The sequence below is a fragment of the Chenopodium quinoa genome, unplaced genomic scaffold (genome assembly GCF_001683475.1).
Source record: "Chenopodium quinoa cultivar QQ74 unplaced genomic scaffold, ASM168347v1, whole genome shotgun sequence".
NCBI classification, from domain to species: Eukaryota; Viridiplantae; Streptophyta; class Magnoliopsida; order Caryophyllales; family Amaranthaceae; genus Chenopodium; species Chenopodium quinoa.
This window is the reverse complement of record NW_018745248.1, coordinates 245,612-261,466: the sequence shown is the minus strand read 5'-3', so window position 1 is coordinate 261,466 and position 15,855 is coordinate 245,612. Positions and strand designations below refer to the sequence as shown.

General features: G+C 41.4%; 1 protein-coding gene across 2 annotated transcripts; it reads right to left on the bottom strand.

The window, feature by feature from the left end:
* Positions 1-8,562: 8,562 nt before the first annotated feature.
* On the bottom strand, positions 8,563-12,707 carry LOC110711246 (heptahelical transmembrane protein 4-like). Of its 2 annotated transcripts, XM_021889620.1 has the most exons (4): positions 12,432-12,707; positions 10,680-10,930; positions 9,684-10,008; positions 8,563-9,601 (listed from the first exon to the last, which is right to left on the bottom strand). In XM_021889620.1, the coding sequence occupies exons 2-4, from the start codon at positions 10,928-10,930 to the stop codon at positions 8,948-8,950; spliced, it is 1,230 nt and encodes a 409-aa protein (XP_021745312.1). In that variant the 5' UTR covers positions 12,432-12,707; the 3' UTR covers positions 8,563-8,947. The 2 variants fall into 2 exon arrangements, with proteins under 2 accessions (XP_021745312.1, XP_021745313.1); XM_021889621.1 differs by lacking the exon at positions 12,432-12,707 and having other exon boundaries at positions 9,684-9,961; positions 10,680-10,772.
* Between the last annotated feature and the right edge of the window lie 3,148 nt (positions 12,708-15,855).

Here is a 15,855-nt window from a genome sequence, read left to right as displayed (position 1 = left end):
CGAAGAAAGAAGTCAGGCGGCAGCTGCCGAAGTAAAAAAGCTGTTAGATGCCAAGTTCATTTGGCCGTGCAATTTCCTTGAGTGGGTGGCTAACGTTGTGTTAGTAAAAAAGCCGAATGGAACTTGGCGGATGTGTGTTGACTACACAGACCTCAACAAGGCATGTCCAAAGGATAGCTATCCATTGCCTAAGATCGACAGTCTGGTCGACTCAACAGTCGGACATGCCCTGATGAGCTTCATGGACGCCTATTCAGGTTTCCACCAGATCCCCCTGTGGAAAAAAGATCAAGAAAAGACGGCATTCGTCACTGATCAGGGGTTGTTCTGTTATACGGTGATGCCGTTTGGTTTGAAGAATGCGCCTGCTACCTTCCAACAAATGATTAATACAGTCTTCATTAATCAAATCGGAAGGAATGTAGAGGCGTACATCGATGACATGATAGTAAAATCCAAACAACAGGCGGATCACCTTGCTGACCTCTGAGAAACATTCGCCACACTCAGGCGGCACAAGGTCATGCTTAACCCAAAAAAGTGTGTCTTTGTTGTTGAGTCTGGGAAGTTTCTCGGATTTTTGATTAACCAAAGGGGAATAGAGGCCAACCCTGAGAAAATACAGGCGGTAATCGACATGCAGTCGCCCCGTACTGTGAAGGAAGTGCAAAAACTAACAGGTTGTCTGGCGGCCCTGGGGAGATTCCTCAGTCGGTCAGGCGACAAGTGCCTCTACTTTTTCCAGGCAATAAAAAAGAAGACAAACTTTGAATGGGGGGATGACGCAGAGGCGGCCTTTCAAAAGTTAAAGACTCATTTGCACTCTTTGCCGAGGCTTGTTAGCCCTCTGCCCAAAGAGACGCTCTTCATGTACTTGGCCGTCTCCGATCATGCCCTCAACGCTGTTCTCCTAGCTGAAAGAGACGGCACTCAGCTCCTGGTCTATTTCATCAGCCATGTTCTCAGGAACGCTGAGCTTCGGTACCCCATTGTTGAAAATTTTGGCCTCGCCCTTTACATGGCCATCAAGAAATTGAAACCCTACTTCTTGGCACATGCGGTAGTGGTCCATACTGACCAGCCGATCAAGCGGCCACTCACAACCTTGGAGTCTTCTGGACGAATGCTCAAATGGGCGATTGAAATGCAAGGACTAGAAATCATTTACGAACCAAGGAAGGCAATAAAGGGACAAGCATTCGCGGACTTTATTGTCGAAATGACAAGGCCGGTTGTTCCGGACAATACAGACCAGGTTTGGAAAGTGTATGTGGATGGGAGCTCCACTGTGAACGGCTGTGGTGCAGGAATTATCTGTCAGTCTCCTGAAGGAGATAAGTACGAATACGCACTGCGGTTCAAGTTTCAGGTCTCTAACAATGAGGCCGAGTATGAGGCCCTGCTGGCCGGCATCCGGTACTGCAAGGCGGCAGGGGCAAAGAAGATATCCGCCTGCTCTGATTCTCAACTGGTCGTACTCCAGGTTAATGGAACATATGAGGCCACTCATCCGGCCATGATAAAATATTTGCAGGCGGTCAAGAGTGAAGTTGGGTCACTTGAAGAATTTCATCTAACTCAAGTGCCCAGGTCTTCAAACAATCAGGCGGATGCTCTGTCCAAGCTGGCATCATCCGCCTCCTGTAAAACGCCTCGGTCAGTTTTCTGGGAGGTCATGGAAAAAAGAAGTATATCTGAGGAAGACCCCATTGCAATTCTTGACCGAAGCTCAACCTAGATGGACAGCATCGGGGCCTATCTTGCAGACGGCACGCTCCCTGGCTCACCACAGGAGGCGGCTGTTCAAAAAAAGCGAGCAGCTAACTTCGAGTTGCGACAAGGAGAACTCTTCAGGGCTGGCTTTTTGAAACCCCTGTTGAAGTGTGTTACCCCTGAAAAGGGTAAGGAAGTCATCGAAGAGTTGCATTCGGGATTCTGCGCCTCCCATATAGGCGGCAGATCCCTTGCGGCCAAGGCCAGGCGGCTTTACTTCTGGCCAACCGTGGAGTCGGATGCCATGGAAATGGTAAAAAAATGTGACAAGTGCCAAAAGTTTGGCAAGCTCATCCATCGTCCGGCTAAAGACCTAACGGCAATCCACAGCCCAATACCCTTTGCCAAATGGGGCATGGACATTCTTGGGCCATATACGACTGCACCAGGCGGCAAGCGCTATATATTGGTGGCTGTTGATTACTTTACCAAGTGGGTAGAGGCGGAGGCAGTCAAAAACATCAAAACTAAAGACGTCATTTTATTCATCTGGAGGAATATAATCACTCGTTTCGGGGTGCCCATTTCTATGGTTTTTGACAATGGTCCTCAATTTAAGACGCCTCAACTCAAGACTTGGCTGGGAGACCAGGGGGTATCAAGTTTCTTTGCATCAGTCGGCCGACCGCAAGCAAACGGCCAGGTCGAAGCCTTCAACAAGTTAATCTCAGACGGGATTAAAAAGAAAATTGAGCAGGCTGGTGGCCTTTGGGCGGATGAATTACCACACGTCCTCTGGTCCATCAGAACGACTACTAAAGGGGCAACTGGAGAAACCCCATTCCTTATGGTGTATGGAGCAGAAGTTGTTCTGCCCATTAAGCACTATGAGCCGACTCTTTGAATCATGTTGTATGATGAAGAGGCGAACTGGGAGGCCATGCGCCTAGCATTGGACTCACTACCAGAGCGCACGGGCAATGCTGCCTTGCGCCATGAGATATACCGTCTGAGAATGACTCGGGCTTACAACAAAAGAGTACACAAGCGTCCTCTCAAAATGGGGGACTTTGTGCTACGGAAAATGGAGGTAGTCGGTAGGGCGAATGAACAGGGAAAGCTAACCCCAAATTGGGAAGGCCCCCCGAATCTATGAGGAAGTAAGAGACGGCACCTACCGCCTGGAAGACCCAGACGGCAGGCAGCTGCCCAGAACTTGGAATGTAGACAACTTGAAAAAGTACTACTTCTAAGTGCGAATGTAAAAACCTCAATTTTATAATCTCAAGTTTTGTTAATGAGAATATGCCTTCATTTCCCAACTTATCTTTTTATTCAAGTTTTTTAGTGTCGCCTGAATACAGACGGCCAATACGTTTGTAGAGCGTCTGTCCCAACAGCAGACGCTCCAAACCTTCTGAAGGAGCCGATTGTTTTAGAACAGTCGTCCCTACGAAATTCATTAAGTTTATACCAACACTTGACTTAATCATTTAAGAGGCCTAAGGCCAGATAAATTCATGATGAGGCCCATGGCCGGATGTTAATAAACAAAAAGAGACCGAATGCTCACAGTCTGCTCCAACATGAGTATGACCGTCTGCTCCAACATGAGTCAGATAACCGGCGACGTCCATTCGGGCGAATTCGTCGAGGAGAAGCATCTCCCATTTGGGTGGCACATTGCTCTACGAATATATCAAGCGGCCCTACCGAATGCTAAGGCAACATTCGCAGTCGTTTATTTTAATCGAAAGTGAAATCTAAAAGACCCGAATTTTCTATCTGTCCTAGCGCAGTTCAGAAATGGTCACTGTTTCATAAGTAGAGGCTAAGCGAGGCACGAAGCCGGATGCTCCTGTTATTGCTCAGGGGCAAAACAGGCGGAATATTTTATTAATATACGAGTTAAGTTAACTACTTAGCACTTATTGAGGCTATTGGCCGGATGACGCCTGATCCTTGCCCATTGGGCAAGACAGGCGGACAATTATTTTTAAAGAAAATTGGTTAAGTTACAAACTTAGCATTTAATCTCAAAGAGGCCTATGGCTGGAGGCGCCTGTTTTTGCTTATGGGGCAGAACAGGCGGAGATTTCCCCTTAGCAAATTAGCTAAGTTGGAAATTTGAGTTTAGGTCGAGCCAATGACCGAATGAACACTTATGTTTGCCAATTATGGATGGACGTCTGCCGCGTGGTTTGGGGCAATCACCATAGTGATTGATTGACTTAGAAACCATAAATACTCTTCTAAGTATCAACAATTTCTAAGTCAATCAATCCAATAAACCGAATGATTCAAATTAAAAAAGACCAATCGTCACCAGAGGATTGGTTAAGATTGTTATCTGGCAAGCCAGAAAGATTGTCAAATTACCCGAACCCTCGGTCGGTAAAATACAAATACTCGGCACTTAGGCCGGAAAAAACAAAGTACTTGGCCATTCGGCCGCAGAGACAGAAAAAATAAAAATCTTAAGTGATCAGGGGAGAGCCTCTTCATTGGCAGCCGACCTGTTGTCCCTCGGCTGCTCTTCATCATTTTTCTCTTGCTCCTCCGCCTGATCCTCCTCCTCGCCACCAGAGGACGACTCCCCAGAAGAGTCGGACCCAAAACTTTCCTCGGCCTCAGCATTCTCAGCCTCCTCAATCAGGCGAGCGTCGAATGCTTTGCTGGCTTCATCAAACTTGGATTTCCAAGTCTGATAGTCCGAGTCCGGCTACACAGCCACCCAAGTGTCCCGCATGATGGCATCATAGTCGCTCATCATTTGCTTCACAAGAGCCTCTCTCTCTTGCTCAGCCACGGACTCAAACTTGGACTTCAGCTGGTGCTCCTAGTTGCTGAGGCGCTGCTCCAGGCGACCCACCTTCTGCCTGGCTCTCTCAGCCTCTTCTTTGGCTTCTTGAAGAGGCTCGAGCTTCTCCTTAAGAGTTGTAATCTCTTTCTTAAGGGAAGTGATGCGCAGGCGGGCCGAGTCCAGGTCCTTCTTCACCTGCATATTGGCTTCCGCCTGCGAATACATCATATCAAGCGTCAGATACTCATTCTGAGCAATATCAAATTGAGCCCGATCCAAGGCGGACTCGTCCCGAGATTTAGCGGCTTTTACCTCTTTGGATTTCTCCTTGAGGGGTTGCCTGAGCCCTTGGACGCGCAGCATGGCCTGCAAAAATAGCCGAATGGTTAAAACCAGGCGGATAAAGACTTTAGCAAAAAAAAAAGGGGTATTAAAAAAAAAAAAAGAGAATTGCTTAAGTTAAGACTCATACCTCGCAGAGGTTCCCCAGGATGCCATCCAAGTCCAGGGTGCCGACTCCGCTGACAGACGCCTTGTCGTCAGGATCAACCGCCCTCAGCATGGACTTGGCCATCTGGATTACAGTCGGCCTCTGCACAGGAACTGAGAAGGAAAGAAAGTTAGAAAAATAACACAAGTATGTCTAAATGGAAGAACAATAAAGACGAATGGTTTTTACCGTCGTCCTTCGGTTCCTCCTCTGTCCCCAGACTCCTCTTCTCTCATGCTGAGCCGACAACAGCGGTGGGTTGCTTGAAGCCACCCTTCGATGCCCTCTGGGCATCCGGTTTGCTGATCTCCTTTTCAGCTTCGAGAGAAGAGGCGTCTGGGCCCTTCTTGGGCCTATGAGCAATGTGCTTCCGGCCGCCCTTGCCGGATGCGCTCACATCACCGGCCCTTGTCTTTTGGACCTTAGGGTCGGATGGTTTTGAAGGAGATTTGGAAGGCGCACCCTACATCAACGCAAGATAAACGCAAGTTAGAAATCATTCGGGCAAATTTAATATTGGTCAGAAATGAAAGTATAACAATTTTCTACCTTGGAGGTGCCGCCAGTTTTCTGCTCGTCCACTTTGGTGTGAGTGGTTGCTTCTGCCCTGTTTAGGACATTCGACTTGTATCGAGCAGCAGATACATCCGGCTTCCTTGTGGCCGAAAGCTTTTCCATTGCTTTGTCTGCAAAAATGAACAAGTGTTAGCATCATTAAACAAGTACTGAAAAGCAAAAGTAAATTGCATATAAAACAGACGGCCGACCAACTCTTGGCATCTCAGAACTTAGCCCACAGGCGGCTAAGAATGTTCCTTCTTCAAACTACTTATACAAAGGGAGATAGCATTGAGGGGTGACCTCCTTCTCCCCCTCATCATTCGTCCACACGGACACGGTAAACAACCCCGCGTCCATGATCTCCTCCTTTGCCCGCCTGGGAACAGGCGGCAATGCGTTCCTGCCTGCTAGGAGAGGTGGATCCTTATTCCACCTGTTATACTTTTGGTTCAGGCGGCTGTCGGCAGACTTGACTATGTAAAACTTAGTCCTCCAGTCTTTCCACTTGTTCTCTTTGCCAACAGCCATCATGTACCCCTTGCAAGTGGTCAAGGTGTACCAGCCCTCACCGCCCCTAGCAGGCGCCCTGCTCAGATAATGCATGTGGGCGAACGCTTCAAAGCTCGCCTCCACCTGCAGCATCTCACAGGCGGCAACGTACCCCAAAATATTGATCCAGGAGTTGGGTACAAGTTGCCAGATACCCAGTTGGTATCCGTCCAAGATCCTCTCCACGGCCGGATGGAGAGGGAAGCGGAGGCCAGCCTGGAAGGCCGCTTCATAGCAGCCGAGTGCTTTATCCTGATAGCTGGCCAGGCTCGGCCAGGTTATGGTGTCTCCCTCGTTAGGGACTGACAAAGTGTAGCCATATCCTAGGACGACCTTGTGCCTAAAATTGGCAAGGCCGGATGCCATGGCACTCCGCCTGCCTGGCGGAACATGCTGATAGTAGGGGGCTCTCTCCAAGCGCCTGGAAGCGCTCGGCTCGGCCCAGCTTTCCCCCCTATCCACTGCCAGGGACTCTCTGGCAGAATCTATTTTTGATCTAGCCTCCACTGATGTTATGGAGGCATTATATGAAGAAGATGACGAGGCCGACTCGTCATCAGAGCTCTCATCAGAGCTAGGGGACCGCCGACTGGTGCCAGCGGGGTCCTCCCCTAGACTCTCTTCCGGTGCCTGTCCAGAAGGCCCGGGTTGATATTCTTCATCCGCCTCCCCCAGGATTCCATCACTGGGAGTTCCACTAGATGTGGGCGAATGGTAATAGGTGGGGGTAGGAGGAAGATAGGAAGGGCTGTTAGGGTGTTCCGACAGCTCACTTCGAGGCACTCTTATTGAGCCGTCTGAATAAACAGTCGACCTATCCGAATGGTAGAAAAATCCATCGGAGCTACACTGCCTTGCTGTTCTTTTGATTCTGGCCATAGTTTCCTGCACAGACACGAAAACGGTCGGATTCGGAGAAGTTCGCAAAGCAGGGTCTTTGGCCAAGCATTCAGCCGTCCCCGGTGACCGGCTGTTCACTATCCTACGCCGTGCCGCATGCAAATGGGGAGCCATTTTTTCGAAAACAAAGAAAAAATGAAGAGTAAAAAGAAAATACAAGCGTTACCTTTAGAAGAAGGGAGAAAGACGCCTGGTGGACTAAAGAACGGTCGGATTATTGGCCGAGTGTCGGATGCTTGAAAAACGCTTAGGGAATTTTGAGATTCTTTAAGTCAAAAAGTCCAAGATTCTCCAAAGATTCGCAAAGGTGTGAATCCAAGAGGTGGGTCAAACTTCACTATTTATAGGGGGGTAAAACCCTTATTTTTCCCTCCAATAATTTTTTGAATCTGACCACTCAGATACTGACACCTGTCACAGGTGTCATGTGCAATGCACGTGACCCCTGTGAGGGGCAAATGATTTGGGTATTTTATACCCGGCCAGGTGGCCCAATCATAAAGCGCCACGTGTCCTCCATATAGGTGCCATTTGGACCTATGGAAAGATGACACGTGGAGGGTGGACTCTTCTCCGTCCTACGTGGACTGAAGGTCCAGCAGGGACCATTCAGGTGGCGACATGTGTCATCCAAAAGGTGCTTTAGAATTCTTTTGGGCACAGTGACACGTGTCACTCTGGCATTGGCCCTGGGATGGCGGCCCTCTAAGGCCCAAATCCCGAGGCGCCGCAAAACGGCGTGACCTAATTCCTAGGTAACCAGATCCTAGGAGGGGCACACTTTTGAAAAGGACCCTATAAATAGGGAAATTCTGGCATTTATGACAGACACGGAAACAGAGAGAGAATTTTACACGCAATACGAGACAATACGTCACTTATCACCTGAGCTTGGAATCCGAGCAAATAACTTTGTTTCCGCACGTTTTATTACCGAACATTTACTAACTTAATCTTCGGAGGCGGACCCCCGACCATCCGGCGGTCCGTTTGCTTTGCAGGTACAGGCATCCTCAGTTGAATCCAGTTTCAGAGTTGAAACTCTCCCAAGGGACAAAAACCCCCGAAACTATGACCTTTGTGCAAGCGTCTTCAAAATAGATACAATTACCTTATTTTTATATATAGTGACCTCTGTGCAAGCGTCTTCAAAATTGATATTGGTACCTTATTTTTATATATAGTGACCTTTGTGTAAATTTCGACAAATTAATATAACTTGATATAATTACCTTAATTTTATATATAGTGACTTCTAGGTAAATGGGATCAAATTGATATAATTACCCTAAGTTTATATATAGTGACCTCTATGTAATTATTTTCAAATTGATATAGTTATGTTATTTTTATATATAATTACTATATGTAAATTTAGATAAAGTTACCTTATTTTAGTATGTAGTGACCTTTAAAACGGTTTAATTGATTATATGTAAAGTTGGAAAAATCTTAGGGCTTTTAAACCGTGTGATCTTTTGTGCTAATGATGAATAGTTGAGATTTGTTGTTTTCGGCATAAGCCTTGTTTTCAACATAAGTCCTGTTTTCAGCGGAACCATCCCATATATATATATATTATAGCATGGGCAAATCAAAGGAGACTGAACACAATTATCATCTACATCTCTCTAATATTCTCCCTTTTCCTTTCCCCTTATTCTATAACACTATAACAGTGAGGCACAATTACACGCGGCAAGGCTAAACTCACAAAGCTAGATATCCTAGTAAATATCATTAGCCGCAACTCACAAGTTTGGTGTCATGTTAGCCTCTAGTATAGCCTTAGTAACCAAGGAGCATTACGACCTGAGAAGTCAAGGTGATGGCTACTTCATTCGATCATCACCTAGAATCTCCTATATAACTACTTACAAATTGATAGCAGGTTTTATGAAAGAATAATTCCTATGATCAATATAAATCTTTCAACAACCATGCAAATCCCTCCACTTGAGGTACATGAGTCCAGTATGATAGTGTGTGTAAGCTCCAGCAACCACCAGAATATGAAAGAGCTGATGACTATGCCCTGCAATATCAAACTTCCCTGGCCTCCATCGCTCGGGTATCCTTTTGGCATATATTAATGCGCCAAAGCCATATAATGCTCCCATCATAATCTCTAAACCTGTGGTCTGCAATGCTTCAGGCTGATGCCAGTACAATATCAGCTTATGTAGAATTGGACCAACACCAGAGACGCCCATACCAAAAAACAAGGAAGCACGAATGCTCCGGTATTCTGGATTCTGGAAGACAGGGGACAGAGAAAAAACAATGGTTGCAATGCCCAATATTGTAATGAATGATAGGTAGAGGTTGCAGAAAAACGGTTTGCACATAAAGGAGTAATAAACTGGAGGGTAGAATGAGGTTGTAATGAGGGTGGCGATGCCAGCATAGTCAAACCTCAGCATAATATAAGAGAGTCGTTTGGAGTGGCAGCAGAGTAGATGGCAAGCGCTGCTTGCGAGCAAACAGAACATGGCCCCACCCAAGAAGGCATAGAAAGGCCATCTTGTGATTGGATGGAATGGCAAAGGAGCAATTGTATTGATCAAAGTATCTTTCACACTCCGCTGCAGTAAAACAATTGGCTATTATATGCGCTCAAGGGATTCAACAACTAATTATGAGGTATAGTAAAGAGCGAAATATTACCAAGGAATGATCATTAGTCTCATTTAAATGAGAAAAACGCTCAGGCAAGCAGTTTGACAAATGTTCCATAATATGCCACCCAGAAACTGATGATAGTGAATTGATGTACGGAAGGGATGCCATCAATTCACCACTTAGCTTACCAAAATCAGGCATCTTAGATAAAGATGTGAGGCAATTCACAAGCGTTGAGTGAACATCATGCAAACCAGCTTTATTGAGCATCTGAGCAAAGTGTTGCAGAGAGTAGTAATCCGAAACATCTGAGACTGTAGTTGCTGTGTATATGGTCAGGGATAGGAAAAGAAAGAAGCCAATCAAATGCCTGTAATGCAAGTTAGTAGTTGGTAAGATAGATGCAAGGCAAACAGCCTCCCCCCACCCCCTAAAACAAATAAATAACAATTAAGGCAAATAAAACTCCCAAATCTGTAAGAGATGAATCTGTAAGATATGAATATAAGTAAAAGAAAAGGCAACAGAACACGCATTCATAATTCAGTGTTAGCATCCCTTGTTATTCAATTAAAAACCCCAACCATATCAGTTAAGCACAGCAATTAAGAAGGTATGAGTATTGAATTACACATCATGCTAGAGAGAAAGAAACTTAAGATACTCATTTTGTTCCCCTTAATAATGAAGTAACAGGCAAGAAACCAAACCTACGGATTTAAAAGAGTGATTCCAATCAATGAAAATAATATTGGAATTCTTATGATTTTTTAAAAATAGTAAATAGAAACACAGAAATGAAACAAAGGCAAGAGACTAAGAGCTGGTGAATAGAACAAATGTACCATATTCCAAGGAGTATAGTATTTGTGAGATTTTCCCTTATGTTTTGATGGTATTCATGTCCTTTACTAATATTGCACTAATTTTATCCCTTCAATTCAAATATACAACAATGCCCCATTCCCTCAAATGATTAACCAAGAGTGCAAGACAACATCCATTATATATTGATAGTGAAGAAATGTGTAAAACTCTTACGTCCAAACATTAAGAGTTTCGTTATGGATGGCAAAGATGCTTAATAGCAATTCTTTCAATGGCCATTCACATCGATAATGACCCAAGATGTACTCATTGTCTCTAAGATATGCAGGCAAGTTATGATAATCTATAAGCTCATATTTGATTTTCTTCCATAGCTTTTTCCTTTTCTTGTTTCCTGTTGAGGAGATTTTTTCCTCATTCTCACAATCAACTTGATTGTTGAGTATCTGTGAAGAAGACACCATCTGTCAAAGAAAATGCAACAAGGTGTCAAATGTTTGGCAGAACAGCATACATTATGTATCACTTTTAAACCAACTGAAATACAGAAAGATAAAATATATGAAAATCACACTGAAGCAAGCTTCTAGTGTAAATACATAGTGCCACTTTAGTGAAAACGAAGCTCTTATTTTCTCAAGAAATTAATGTTTAAACCACATATGGAAGCAGCTGAGACTTTCAACATTTTACTATTGAAAATAACAGTTTTAATTACACTTCCAAAGTTCCAATTCTCAGTTTTCTCATTCAACAAAAGTGCAGCTTGATGCTCAAAAGACCATATAATTGTAAAGATTCAATAATTTAATAACACATCAGTCTCGGACCAAACTATTGCACGAAATAAACATGGATTATATGAAGTTCCTCCCCTCTTTAAAGATTATAATTTCCTCTGTTCCTTAACAAATCGTAGTAGGGATCACAACTTTTCTCTCACATCCCTTACACTTGATCCAATAAGTCTCCTCTCTCATCAACACCCCTCAACCAAAAATTAAAAAAACAACTTCACCTCACTGGGGCACTTAGGAGGCGAGTTCACCTCAAAAGGGGCAAAGAGAATATAACAGCTTCACCTCAAAAGGGGCAAAGAGAGTATAATAGTAGATAGGAAAAGAAGGTTCCAAAAATATAAGTACCCTCCAATCCGCGAGTTCATAATAACAACTAAACTACTACCTTACAAGATCAAGAACAACAATCCACATCGTCAACCTCAATACCAAATATGCCAAAGTATAGACCCCCTCGACTTCATTTGCAATACCCAAATACTCACTTTGGGACCTTACATAATACCCTTGTGTGACTTTTCATAAAACAAATCAATATCCAACAACTCTAATCATACAAATTCACAGTTTCCTCTAACTTGATAATGGGCATTCACAATATGCTGGATCAAATATTCAAACATATCCATCAACAATCTAATCTCATTACCTAAACATGTAGTCACTTACATTTGCACAAATTTGATGTTCTAATACCAATAAAATCCAGGTTACATAAAACCAACTATGATCAAGCTTTTTTTTATAAAAATATAATAATTTGTATAGCTAATTAATAATTCAATTCAACTAAAACACAAACTTGCATTCTCTCCCTATTTCTCCCTTCATTGCACCCCACAAAGAACGCAAAAATAAATAAACAAATGAAAAGCACCCTAAAGCTAGAGTTTTGAATCTAATTGTTTAATTGGTTAAAGTTATGGGGTGATACGCAATTAACGCAAGAACTGAAATCAAATCCCGTCTACGTCATGTACCATATCATCTGGAGTCATAATTAATACAAGTACCCAAAGTTAAACTAATGATTTCGTCAAAAAAAAAAAAAAAATTAAACTAATGATGAAATAAAAAAAACATAAATTAAAAATGGCAAGAAATTGAATAATATATTATAATTACACTTCATGCTTCAACTAGAAAATTGAGGGGATTTATTTACCTGGAATTGACGAGCAATTGAAGAGGATTATAGGATTGAAGAAATGTTTTTTTTTTCCCTGTTTTATATTTTTGATGGCAAACAAAATAATTGCCTTAAAAAAACGATGTCGACAAAATGAGCAAGTACATGTGTCAAAGCTATGAACCAGGAACATTGGTGATGATGAATAAAAGGACGACATAGTTTGAGAGTCCAAAAAGGAACAAACAAATCAGAGATATTTTGAGGAGACTGATTCATCTACAACGACATGCACAACAGAGCAACACTACGCCTGGGATTTTGTTTTATAAAAACAAGCAAAATTTGTAGAAAAAAAAAAACCTTTAAATGGCTCATTTTGCAAAAACAAAACCTTTTAAAAGAATCTTTGTTAAAAAAATATCACCACTATTAATTTTTTTTATTTAATGAAACCTCTTTTCACTTTTCCGGCAATGACTCGATTTTGCAGGCGTTGACCTTTTATTTTACCTATTGTTGAGTAATTAAACTTAGGGCAAGCCTCCCCAAATCACTCCAATGAAAAATTAGGGCAAATCTCCCCCAAACCAAATCAATTGAAAGATACATTAGGGTTCTTAATCTATTTTTTCCACAATTGTAGTGCTTACTTCGCCATTATAGTACTTAATCCAGCGTTCTTCTCTTTTCCCTAATACTTCTCTTCTTGTGCGTTGTTTTTTTGTTCTTCAATAGTTGTGTTGTTGTTGCTAATTTTTCAGGTACAATGGTGAAGAATTATTGCGGGTATGACTTTACATAGTGAAAGATTAAGTGAGTTCAAAGCCCTAATATTTACACTACTTGCAGTAACAATTCGATGAATTATTAACACTTACCTTAGTTTACCGTAGCAACATTAATGGCTTGCACCAAAGGACAGAGTAAGTGAAACCCAAATGGATGTGGTTACAGAGCAAAGCAATCATAGAGGAAGGAGAGAAAATATATGGGACATTAAATTTTGAGGGTAAATAAGAGGGAAATAAAATTAGGGAGTGCAAATATAAAAAGTTTTGGGTGTAAGTAGGGAAAATGAGGGGCTCAACGCCTGAAAATTCGAGTTAATGCCGGAAAAGAGGAGAGAGGTTTCATTAAACAAAAAAAATGATCGTGGTGGTTTTTTTTAACAAAGATCCTTTTAAAAGGTTTTTTCTTGCAAAATGTGGCATTTAAAAGATTATTTTTTGACAAATTTATTCGTGTCACTTTTTAAGTATCCCTTCGTTTTTTAAATGCATCACTTTAATTTTTTAACCTCTATAAAATAAATAAATGTTATTATACTATCTTCGTTAAATGTTCTAAGCAACTTTGGAATATTTTATACCTCACAAATAATATCCCAAAGTTTGCACATAACATTTAACGGATGTAGTATAATACTTCGTATATCATGAGATTCGTAATAATATCTAGTTTTATTATATTTTTGTTATAATTTTTATCAATTAACAATTAAAGATATTAATAGTTAAAGTTGTGTCTCGATGTCGGTCAAATTGATGCAAATAAAAGAAAACAGAGGGAGTATGACTTTTGAAGGGTTACCATATAATTGTTTCCATTATATTAGATCAAATCTCAACCTTTTATCTATTTTGACTAATATAAACCGTTGATTTAAATGATTATTTAGTTTTTTTGTTTAAGATAATTGACAAAAAAATGGATAATTGACAAAAAAAAATGTTCTTAGATAAAATTTCCCCTTTAGTAAATTGATCCATAATCCTCTCTGTCAAGGGCGGATTATTTAAGGGGCGTGCCGGGGTCTTGCCCTGTAAGCACCTAAAAATGTCTCCCCAAAACCAAACCCGATGATGAACAATCTTTCACCGCCATTATTTGTTGGGTTGATTATTTAATATTTGGAGTGCTTAAATCCATGTTCTATTCAATACATTTAATAAACCAATTCATTTCCTAGCTCATTTCTCTAAACCATAACTTGTTTTCCTCTTTTCGTGTCCACATCGCAAAACTGAGAGAAACTGAATTTTTGGCCTAATAATTTTGATCCAATTATTATTTGGTTGGATAGGCATTGAAATAAGCTTTCCAATCATATATCATAAGCCCAATTCTGATTTAAAACGAAGAAGATATGAGCCAAACACTAAACTCAACCCAAAACCGACACCATTCTGCTAAAACGACCATATATTAAAATCTATAAATGATTTTAACCTGATTCTAATTGGGTTAGTGTAGACACCCAAATATGTCTCCTCGAAACAAAACCTAGTGATAAATACCTTTCATGTCATTTGATTATCGAACAAAGTGAAAGTGTGAAAAATCTAGTGATGAGGATGTTTTTATTAAAATATCTCTTCTTTTTGTTTTTGAAAATATTTCTTTTCTTACCTTATTTATGAAAAACGTGCATTCCAGTGTAGTTTGTTCCATGATAAGGGTTCAATAATGGTTTAGTTGGATAGGGCTTGAAAAGACCTTTCCAAAGATATATTATAAGCCCAATTCCGATGAATAATGAGGAAGTTATGACCAAAATACTAAACTGGGCCTGATTATATACGGCCCAATGATCTAGATGAGAGCCTATTATTAATTATCATTCCTAAAGCTTTTAGGATTGATTATAGTCTTCTAGAATACTCTAGAAGGTTCTCTTAAATCCAAATGGAGTTAGGATTGATAATTATGTTTTAAAGAGTTTGAAATTGAATAAAACTACTCTTTTTTAGAATCCTTGTTTTGTACAAAGTGGAATATATTCAGATTTTATATTCGTGCCTCACAATCTTTCTCCAAATTTTATATGGTTGGATAGACCTTGAAATTATTTTTCCAATGATATATTATAATATTAAATCCGAGGTATAACGAAAAAGATATGAATTAGATATGAAACTCTATCCAAAACTGACACTCTTCCACTATTTCGGTCATATATTTTTATCTACAAATTATTTTGATCTGATTCTAATTGGGTTGGAAATTTGACTTTAATAGCTTTCTAACGACATATTATATGATTTATTTCGACTTCCGGATCAAAAGATATGATAAAAACAAAAATGCATGAAACTGATTACTAGCGCATGACGTTAAGCATTAGCGCCTGGCGCTAAGGCTTGGCGCCTGGCGCTAACCTTCAGCGCCTGGCGCTAACCTTCAGCGCCTGGCGCTAATGACCAGCGTCTGGCGCTAATCAAGTTTTATTCTCGTTGAAACTCTGATTCGTTTTTTTATCCATCCGACTGATTTTCTCAATAAATAGCCTCTTAAAATTCTATTTTCAATCATCAATTCTTATTCTTTCTAATTCTCACCAACTCTCATCAAGAAATTATTGATTCCTCTCTCTCTCTTTCTAGCCTAGCTTTTCACAAACACAATTCTTCATACATTAGCACTAGACATACCTAGCGTTGTTCGAAGTTGCCTTCGC

Bases quoted from the DNA above. Each gene is read 5' to 3' on its own strand.
- LOC110711246 (XM_021889620.1), bottom strand. From the start codon at position 10,930: ATGGTGTCTTCTTCACAGATACTCAACAATCAAGTTGATTGTGAGAAT. The intron at 10,009-10,679 runs GTAAGAGTTTTA...CTTGCATTACAG, and splicing joins GAAACTCTTAATGTTTGGAC to GCATTTGATTGGCTTCTTTC. The intron at 9,602-9,683 runs GTAATATTTCGC...GTTTTACTGCAG, and splicing joins AGACTAATGATCATTCCTTG to CGGAGTGTGAAAGATACTTT.